This window comes from Desmodus rotundus, chromosome 3 (genome assembly GCF_022682495.2).
Source record: "Desmodus rotundus isolate HL8 chromosome 3, HLdesRot8A.1, whole genome shotgun sequence".
Taxonomy (NCBI): domain Eukaryota; kingdom Metazoa; phylum Chordata; class Mammalia; order Chiroptera; family Phyllostomidae; genus Desmodus; species Desmodus rotundus.
The window spans coordinates 26,477,829-26,488,140 of NC_071389.1; the positions used below are offsets into that span (position 1 = coordinate 26,477,829).

Genomic DNA, 10,312 nt, shown 5'->3' on the forward strand with positions numbered 1-10,312 from the left:
CCTGCTGCCCCAGGACATACCTGGCCTCCCCCCACCGCCCACCTCTGTGGGGCCAGGACAGCATCACCTCTCTGTGCAGTGCAGGGCACCAGCCTCGGAAAAGCTGGTTCTTTCATCCAGAGGGAAAATGATTTGATTGAGGGGCCTTCCCAATGGCAGAGCTGGGCAGGGGAGGGAGCCCCTTGAACTTCCTTCCCTCTTGGCTGAAGGATAAGACTGTGTGTGGAGAGGCCACAAGCCTCTCTTCTCCGGGACTCCCTGTCCTACGTGGGAGAGCCAGTGGGGCTTCCTCCAGGGCTCTGTGTGGACTGCCCTGGGCCAGGCCAAAGGTGCTCCCTTGAACCTGGCCATCTCGTAGGTGTTTACCCTGACTGACCACAGGGAGAAACCATGCCAGGAGCTGGGGATTTTCACTCTGGGTAGGGCATCGTGGGAGGCTGAAATTTGGTCTGACTTATGCCTCCAGGAAGGTTCTGGGCCGTTCTGGGCCTCGGTCTCCCTATCAGTACCTCTAAGGGTGGTTTGGCATGTAGTGGCAGGGGTGGGAGTGGCCCCTTCTTGCTGCCACCACCTGTGTCCCCTGCCTTTTCAGAGGGCCCCTCCGAGGAAGTGTCAGAGGAGAAGAGCTACCAGTGCGAGCTCACCGTGGATGATGTCATGCCCGCTGTGAAGACGGTCATCCGCTCTGTCAGGTGAGACTTAGGTCTGAGGGGGCCCTCTGGGGGGGGGCCCTCCCCTCCATTCATCTACCAGCCCATTGCTGCTCCCCATCTGGGGCCTGCCCTCATGGCCAGGTGTGGCCTAGCTCCCGGGCACGCCAGCTGCTGCCCGCCTGGCACCCTTGTGCGGGTGGGTGAGGGGGTGGCATATGGCTCCCAGCAGGGTTCCTGCATACTCTTACGACGTCTGGAGGGCTGGCTGGGTGGGGCAGTGGGCTCAGCTGCCCGTCACAGCTCTGCTCCTCACAGCCAAGGCGTCCACTCTGTTTCTCTCCCCTTCCTCGTGCTGCCTGGTTGTGTATCAGCATCTGCCTGCCTCTCCTTGTGTCTCTGTCTTACGCTCTTTCCCTCCATCTGTGTCTCAGACTTTCTCTCTCTTCTTGGGTGCCTTGCCCTCGGCCTACCTGTTTCCCTAGGACTTCCTCTAGAGCAGTGGTTTTTAACCACAGGTCGCAACAGTTTGAAATCAACTTAGTGAAATTAGTGCAGTTGGCCACAGTCAAACAATGAATAGAAAATACCCACATGTAAGGGTAAATAATGTTTATGAAACGTGTGTTTCAGTTATGTGCGTGCGAGTCTGTGTGTAGTGGTTTCTGATGTGTGTGCTGGTTTGTGTGTACTGATGTATTTCTTACGGTAGGTCTTGGTCAAAAGGTTTGAAAGCCCCTGCCCTGCTGACTCTACTGGCGGTCTCCTTGCCTCCACAACTAGGGGGTAACCAGGGTCTCCTGAACCCTTTAGTCACGGCCCAGCCATGGATCTGGCCCCCAAAGCCCTTTGTCATGGAGTCTCTGTCTCCAGCCTGCGACTCACGTTCCAGAGATGCCTTCAGCCCCAGGCCTTCCAGACTCACCTCCTCTCTTCCCTGGCTGATGCACCTGCCCACAAGCCTCTTCCTTTTGTGTTCCTTTAAAACTCAGAGTCAGCTAGACTCCCCCACACCCCTGAGAAGCTGAGTTCTCTTCCTACCTTCTTTTCACACCCCCTGTCTCTTCCCTCCAAGTGACTGGCTTTCGGAACACAGTGCCTGAGCTGCCACCCAGCCCAGGTCAATGCTCCTTGACCATGCCACAGATTCCTTACCCAGCATGTCCCAAACCTGCTCCTCTTCCTGGGTCACCATTTTGGGCAGTGGCATCACCATCCATTCTGTCACCCAAGCCATGGGAGTCACCCTGGACTCAGACTTAGAAGCCTTCAGTCGTTTTCAGTCCTGAATTGCTCAAAGCTGTCCAGTATCTCCACCCCACTGCTCCCTTCTAGCTCAGGCCCATCCCCCGGAGTTAGTCTTCCCACCTAAATTTCTTTTGGGGAAGTAAGCTCCAGGTTCCCAGATTCCCTCTGGGGCTGGCGGAATGGATGTGCTAAAGCAGAGTAAACTACATGGCCCCTTGCCCACCACCCCCAACTTCCCATTGCCCAATCTGTGCCCGGGATTCAGGGCTCTTCAGAGTACCCTCCTGCAGCCTCTATCTCAAGGCCAATCTCTTTCCCTGTCTTCCCATATCTGCCCCCTCTTCCACCTCCTATGAATTAACCCCTTTCCTTCCTATCTTGTTTCAGCTGCTTTGAACTGACTCTCACTCACACCATACCTGCCTGTACCTAGAAAGCCTCCCTTCACCACCCCCTGCACCCCCGCCTCTTGCCCAGGGACTAGAAAGTATCACTCTCAAGACTTGTTCCATGACCTCCCCAGCCAAGGTCTCCCTTTTCGTGGCCCTCTTTCTCTCTTCCTTGACATGGCCCCTGTCACCCCATCATTGTCTGTGTCGTCTGACCCCCACCTCAGACCAGGGCTCCTGAGGCCAGGGATTGGATCTGACGCCCTTGCCCTTCCGTGTGCCCAGGGTCCAGCACAGCTATGCTAACAAGCATTTGCTGAGCAAATGCAAAAATGTCTTTCTGCAAGCTGTCCTCAGCAACAGTGTGCCACCTAGCAGAGAGCAACCAGACCCCGTCCCTGCTCTCCTAGGCTGACGTGATTGCAGAAACAGGCACATTAAAGAATAACAAACAAACCTCCGGGATGGGGCGGGGCCGGGCAGGGTGTGCTTGGTAGGTGGGGAGGCTGGGAGACCCAGCAGAGGCTGTTCCCTGTGGCCCAGGCAGGAGGAGCCCTGGTGCTGGACAGGGCGTGGCGAAGGGACGGAGAGGGGGGCTGGGAAAGAATTCCTTGCCTCCGAGACACCCTCCCCTGACAGGATCCTGAAGTTCCTGGTGGCCAAAAGGAAATTCAAGGAGACGCTGCGACCGTACGACGTGAAGGACGTCATCGAGCAGTACTCCGCAGGGCACCTGGACATGCTGGGCCGGATCAAGAGCCTGCAGGCTCGGTGAGTACGCCTGCCCCCATCCCCCATCGGGGGGCCGGGCAAGGAAGCCTGGACCCCGGATTTGGGGCGAGGTCCCCTGGCTGAAGCCCCTCCGCCAGCGCCCGAATGAAGCCTGAGCGCCCCCTAGGGGTCACTGCGGCAGCTGGAGTTTCTCTTGGCTGAGGCCAGACCCCTCACCTGCAGAGCCTGAGGAGCCACCCCAGTGGCGGCAGGTCCTCGGTGAGAATCTTACTGACCAGCACAATTCAGGGGACGGCTTTAGATGACTGTTTCCTGGTCATAAAATAATGGGTTTAAAATAATCAGTGACCTCCCATCTCCCAAGGGGACAGGCACATTTTCCTCCATGCTACCTACCTTTTGCATCTGGAATCTTCTGGCACTTCTCTCCAACGAGCATATAGGAAGAATTCTCACACCAAGACCCCAGTCACCTACACCTTGCCCTTCTCCTCCTGTGGCCTGAATTCTCACTGCCTGTTCCTTCATTTGTTTTCTCTCAAGAAATAGTCACTGGGTACTTGTTACTTGTCAGATGTGGAAAGCAGAACAGAGTCCCTGCCCTCATGGAGGCTTCATTCTAGTGGAAGGAGAACAGATGATAAATAAGTGAAACTGGAGCAGATCAGACGACAATGAATGCTAAGGAGAAAAAGGAGGCCTAGGGTTTTAGGGTTTACAGTTTTAAACAGGAGAAGAGGTGATATTTAAGAGATGAAGGTGAGGCAGACAGCCCTGTGGCTATGTAAATAAAGATATTCCAGAGTGGACAGCGAGTGCAAAGGCTTTGCGATGGGCAGGCGGCTGGGGTGTTGTTTCAGGGACAGCAAGGAGCCTAGTGCGCCTGATGTGAGAGAAGTAGCAGATGAGGTTAGAAGGCTAATGGCACTTAAACTGGACAAAGCCCTGTAGGCCACTGCAAAGATGTTGGTGTTCATCCAAGGTGAGATGCAAGCCTTGGAGGGCTTTGAGCAAAAGACGGATGAGCTCTGAGTTATATTTTAAAAGGATCGCCCTAATTGGTGTACTGAGACTGGCCTATGAAGGAGCTAGGGGGGGAAGCGGGAAGACCAATGAGGATGTCACCTCAGACATCCAGAAGATTTGGACCAGGGGGACAGCAGTGGAGGTGGGGAGAAATCGTTAGGTTCTAGATACATTTTGAAGATAGAGCTGACAGGGTTTCCTGATGTGGCTTAAAGGGGGCCGGGGGAGGCATCGAGGATGAAGAAAATATTTTGACTTAAGTAAGAGGAGAAAGTTGCTGTCTGTTGATACAGGGAAGGCAATGAGTAGAGTAAGTTTTGATCAGAAAAGTTGGGGTGTATTGGGTTTGTGGTGTCTATCAGACATCTAGACGGAGTGTTGATCTGGCAGTTAGAGGAGAGGGGAGTTCAGAGCAGAGGTGTGGGGGTGCAGATACAGATTTGATGTTAGCAGTGTACAGCGGAATGAACATCTGGAATGAAGGCATCACTTAGTGAGTGAGAATAAATAGGTCAAAGGGTTTCCAGGAGTGAGCCTTGGGCCCTGCAGTATTTAGGGGTGAAGGAAAGGCAGTGAGGTAGAAGAACCGTGAGAGGGTGGTGTTTGGGAATCCAGATGAAGAAAGTGCAAGAAGAAGGGGTGCTTAGACGTGGCCACTGCTGTTAATAGGTCACATATAATGAGGACTGAAAGATGGTCATTGAATTTAGCAACATCAAGGGCATTTGGAATCTAGACAACAGTAGATTTAATGAAATGGTGGGAATGAAAGCCTGATTAGAGTAGGTTTTAGAGAGAACGAAAGGAGAGAAATCGGAGACAGAGGGTAGAGAAAACACTTGCAAGCATTTTGCTGTAAAGGAGAGCAGAAAAGTGACAGGGGACTGGCTCCCCCGTCTTGTGCACCTTATCACCCACTGCGTGTCTTCCTCCTTTCCCAGTCCATTTGCCCACCTGTCCTCCCATCAAGTATGTACTTAGCTTGTTTTACTTGTCGGGCTTTTGTGTGATGCCTTTGCTCAGCTAGCTGGAAAACCCTCAAAGCAGTAGCCAGGTCCCTCTGTTGGCAAGGCAAAACGGCCCCCTTCCTCAGGTAGTCTCCTCCAGTCTCAGGCTGTGTCTCCTCTTTCAGCAGGCAACCTCCAGTTCTTGTGGGAGGGAGGGGTGGCGTGCGTCTGGGCCCTTCGACGTTTCCCTTTCCCCTCAGGGTTGACCAGATTGTGGGCAGGAGCCCTGGGGACCGGAAGGCCCGGGAGAAGGGCGACAAGGGGCCCTCAGACACGGAGGCGGCGGACGAAATTAGTATGATGGGACGCGTGGTCAAGGTTGAGAAGCAGGTGAGTGTGCGAGGGCATTTCATTGGTGTGGTGGAGCTAGTTGTCAACCGAGAAGCTCTAGAAGGTCGCAGGGACAAGCGCAAGGAGAGGGTGCGCTTCTCAGAGCCGCAGCCCAGACCACCCACCAGCCCCCCAGCAGGACCCAGGCATCTCTGGCCCGGCAGAACCCCGCCCCACAGATAAACCCTGCCTCGGGGTAAGGCTGCCTAGGATAAACCTGCCCTCTCCTGCTAAGCTCCGCCCCATTGCTATACTCTTAAGATAAACCCGTTTAAGCCCCACCTATTTAATTTAATCCTGCCTCGGTTGTCTCTTGATCGCCTGGACTATCCCAACCAGTCCCAATTTAATTTTGACTGGGGAATAAGCCCAGGTTGCCAGCCTCGTCCCACCCTCCTGGCAAGTTCCGCTTTTCCCGGGGTCGGGTCGCTGCACCTCGGACAAGCCCCTCCTCCCGGCCGTGACCCGCCTTCAGTCCCCGCCAGACCCGCCCCTAGCTGCCCTCCCGTCAAGCCCCACCTCCAGCATCGCCCCACCCCGGCTCCAAGCCCCGCCTCTATCCGTGCCATGACCCCAGGTGCAGTCCATCGAGCACAAGCTGGACGTTCTATTGGGCTTTTACTCGCGCTGCCTGCGCTCTGGCACCTCGGCCAGCCTGGGCACCGTTCAAGTGCCGCTTTTAGACCCCGACATCACCTCGGACTACCACAGCCCTGTGGACCACGAGGACATCTCCGTGTCCGCACAGACGCTCAGCATCTCCCGCTCGGTCAGCACCAACATGGACTGAGGGGCTTCTCGGTGTCGGACCGCACTCCGCCGGCCCCGCGGCCTGGCGCTCGGACCCGCCCCCTGAGGCCTCCGGACTCTTCTCTTACTTGAACTCGCTCCCTCGCGGGGAGAGAGGCCACGTGCAGTATTGAGCTGCCTCGGTGGGCGAGATACCCGCTGTGGGTGCCAGCGGCCCGCCCCACCTCAGGAGCGTGAGATGCCAGGCCGCACGGAGGGCAGCAGCAGCGCTGCGCCGCGACCTCTGGGCCCCCCAGTGCCCTGCCGGTTCCATCAAGGCTCAACCCGGCCCACCTGGCAGGGGAACTGCCCGGGGAGTGGGAGCGGGTCGCTGGGGCTCTGGGCCCTGAACCAGCTTCCAGCTATGCAAGGTGAGGTCTTTGGCCCACCCTTTGGACAGAGCAGGGAAGCCCTCCCGCCAAGTCCCTGCCCCCTTGGGGGTGGGCCCAAGGTGCCCTCACAGGTACCCAACAAGCACAGGACCCTGCCATAAGGCAGGTGGGCACCGTATATGCAAACTATGTTAAATATGCAACTTTGGAGACCCCTATGGGGTCCCTCTGCCCATCCCCCATTGGGAGATGGGTCCCCAGCAGTAGCTGGTTTCAGGCTGCTTGGCCATGATCCCCATTTCCACTCTTTGACTTATCACCTCTCCCCAGCCAGCATGGGGCCTGTTTTTCCTTTGCGTCCTGCAAGAGCAGTGCCTGGGCCTTTCTTCCCTTTTTCAGTGTCCCCTCCCAGGAGCTCCCTCTTCCTGCCAGATGCCTACTCTCCTCTTTGGCCCTCCATTCACATTTGACAGCACAAGTTTCTGTGTTCTCCCCCGAACCTCCCACGGACAAAGCTTCCATGTTACACAAGCAAGTCCCTTTAGTTTCCCTGTACCTGCAGAAGGCCTCTCACTCACACTGACACATGCAGTCACACACGCAGAGACATGGGCACAGAGCCACTTAGCCTTTCCTGGGTCCCTGCAGCGGACGACAGTGGACTGGCCTTGCAGGATGTTGTCAAGTGGTGCCCCCCACTCCATCCAGGTAGACAGGGAGCTCTGAAGTGACGCCAGGTCTCTCCAGGCCCCACCCCAGAGCTTTACCAGCACCCTTTTCTTAAGAAGACTCCTCCTCACTGGTCCAGGAGCCCCAAGTGCTGCCTCTGCCTGCCCCTTAGGGGCCTCCTCAACGTCGCCACGGCACAACTCAGGCCTGGGCCTCTGGGGCCTGGATAGCCCTGGAAAGACCCCAGGCGCTTCCAGAGGTGGTTATCAGGCCCGCTCCTATCTAGGCTTGCTGCCTTCCTAGTCACTAAGTCCCAGATGGATAAATTATGCACCGAGCAACTACCCTTTTCAGGCATCAACTGTGCATCTGACACTCACGTGCACTGTTTCCTCGCCCTCCATTCTTCACTCTTTCCTTTTGTCAGCAGCCCCTACACTGGTATCAGCCCCCATCCACTCCAGGCTCCCAGCACCTCTTTGGCATCCCTGCCCCTTTGTTCCTCTTCTGCAAAGCTATTGCAGGTGGCAGCAGACTGATGGGTAGTGGGTCGCCCAGGGTGACCCTCTGTGGGGTGCCAGTGCACAAGGGGCTAAGGCCCAGCCACCTGCATCTCATGACTGGGGACCTGCATGCACCAGCACCAGGGCTGGGGTTGGATCTTGCTCAGCCCCATGGTGCCCAGCCTCTGTCCCAACATGCCCTCTGCATGTCACCATCATGCCCTGGACGGAGCCCATTCTGGCTCACCTCACCTGCATCGCACTGTCCCTGGAGGGCCACCCCTGGGCCCCTCAGAGGTGGAGCTGTGGAGGGAGGCGGGAGAATGGGACTACCCTGTGACCAAAGGAGACTGAGGAAGGAGCCCTCACTCCTTCCACCATCGAGGTTCCCCACCAAGCCGGTTCTCAGATATGCAAGTACCTCACTTTGTTAACTTATTAACTTATTGGTTTCATTAAAGTTTTCAGTAGGAGGTGGTTGGCCTTGGCTGTTTGGTGGCTGTGGTGTGGGGCACCTGGGCTGGGGGTGGGATGAGCTGCTTTGGATTAGGCAGGACTCTGGATTGTAACAAAACTCGATCCCTTATGGCTGAAGCACAAAATGAAAGTCGTTGGCCCAGATAATGAGAAATTCTAGGGGCTCTGTGCACAGCTAGATCTAGGTGACAAAACGTGTCAGCGCTCCATTTTCGGTCTCAGCCTTCCTCTCAGGGAGGCTTGCCTGGCAGGTGACCCTCCCTGCACTTCCAGATTTACTTCATTTTGGCTCAATGCCCCAGTGAAAAGCAGTGCCCCTTTCCTAATAGTTTGCATCAGCCAGGGGCCAATCAGGAAAACTATACTAGGCTTTTCAACAAAGAGAACGTACTATGGGGAATGGGTTGCACTGACACACGTGGGCTGAAAGAACACAAGAGAACACTCAGATAACCTGGAGAAAAACCACTGTTGTAAGCTGCTACTGCGCCTAATGCAGGAACATAGGGAAGCTTGACTGGGGGAGCCCTACAGTGCTGGGCTCGGAAGTCTGAAGAGGGGGTGCTATATGGTTGCTGATGGTATAATACCTCTTAGGAGACACAGTGAAGTTTGGGAGTGCAGAAAAATGCTGAAGGGTGCAATCAACTGTGGCCAGGTCAGTAAGCAAAGGAAGAAGGAGGTCTCCATTTCTGCTTTCCTGTCTTCCCCTAGTACTGTAATGTGGTTTGGGAGAGCCCCAGCCCCAGGATCGCAGAGCAGGGTGCAGAAGGCTGAATTGGGAATGGAAAGACAGTAGCTTCAGAACCGCTACAGTCCACCCCTGTGGACACTCAGTATCCAAACACATCAATCCACACATATCTGAACCTGTATATAGCAGCAGTAGCTTCCACCTAATAAGATGAAACTATCTTGCATACAAATGAAGACACTCTAATCCTCTCCCCTCCCAAATGGGAAAAACAAAGTCCCACCATCCGAAAGATGTCTCCATCTCCAGGAGTGAGTTATTGAATCCACATTTGGGTGATGTTAATTACACCTCTGATTCAGTCGCAACCCCACCTGCAACTAAATAATAAGCTGTTAAGGTAGCCATCACAATCTACATAAAATAATAGGGGCAAAGGAGGAGGAAGGGGAAAATAAATTGGCTAATATATGATGCACACGTGCGCTCCCAACACCAAGCAAGGAAGGAAAAATGCATGAGCTCACAGTGCCATCGCTGATCTACACTATATATCTGCTGATGATATCTGTCTTTTTTCTTCTGCCCCTCTGTGTTCCCGCTGCCCTCAGCCAGGGCCTCGGCTGGGTAGGGTTCTTTACGTGGTTGAGTCATTCCTGCAGGGGCTGAATCCTCAATGGCCCTGCATGGTTTGGGGTGCCGCAGCGTTTCTTGAACTTTTACTACTGCACGTGGAAGTACTAAGAGGCACCCTGGGCTGTAGACTAGTCCTCTGCACCACCATGTAGCAGAACCCGCTTTGGTAATGAAGATCAGCCAGGCAGCCAGCACATTAACTCTTCCTTTACCTGTTGGTTTAGTGGCACGAGGAGCCAAAAAAGGCCAGTTAGAAGTTCCAACTTCCAATTCATTGAAAACTGTGTTGCTTCCCTTCCCTGGGCTGAAAATTAGCAGAGCCCAGCGCTGCTTGGACAAGGCACAAACGTTTTGTGAGTGGGTGTAAGTAGCCTGAATGGTGGCCATGCAAAGGTACTAGGTCCTAATCGCTGGAATTTGTAAAATGCTACCTTGTAAGGGAAAAAGATCTTTGCAAATGTGATTAAGTTAATGATCTTGATGTGGGGAGATTATCCTGGATTAACCAGAAGCCCTAAATCCAATTGCAAGTGGCCTTTTAAGAGAGAGACAGAGGGAGATTTCATGGGCTCGGAAGGGAGGAGGCAATTTGAAGGCAGAGCAGAAACTGGAGCCCTGTGGCCACAGTAAAGGAATGCCGGCTGCCGCCAGCAGCCTGAGGGGTGGGGGTGAGATTCTCCCCCAGAGCTCCTGCTGACACCTTCATTGGGGCCCAGTGAAACTGATGGACTTCTGGCCTCCATGACTGTGAGAGAATAAATTCTGTTGTTTTAAGTCACCACGTTTATAGTACTTTGTTATGGCACCCACAAAAAACTGTGGGGTTTCGG

At 54.7% G+C, this 10,312-nt stretch overlaps 1 protein-coding gene across 3 annotated transcripts in view; it reads left to right on the top strand.

The window, feature by feature from the left end:
* Window positions 1-8,152, top strand: part of KCNQ4 (potassium voltage-gated channel subfamily Q member 4) — a 54,237-nt gene extending 46,085 nt beyond the window's left edge. For all 3 annotated transcript variants that reach the window (XM_053920892.1, XM_045190892.2, XM_053920893.1), the window contains 4 exons: window positions 593-692; window positions 2,927-3,058; window positions 5,253-5,382; window positions 5,960-8,152. In XM_053920892.1, the coding sequence (XP_053776867.1) occupies window positions 593-692; window positions 2,927-3,058; window positions 5,253-5,382; window positions 5,960-6,172 (575 nt within the window). In that variant the 3' untranslated portion in view covers window positions 6,173-8,152. The remainder of the gene's footprint in view (window positions 1-592; window positions 693-2,926; window positions 3,059-5,252; window positions 5,383-5,959) is intronic.
* Window positions 8,153-10,312: the final 2,160 nt, after the last annotated feature.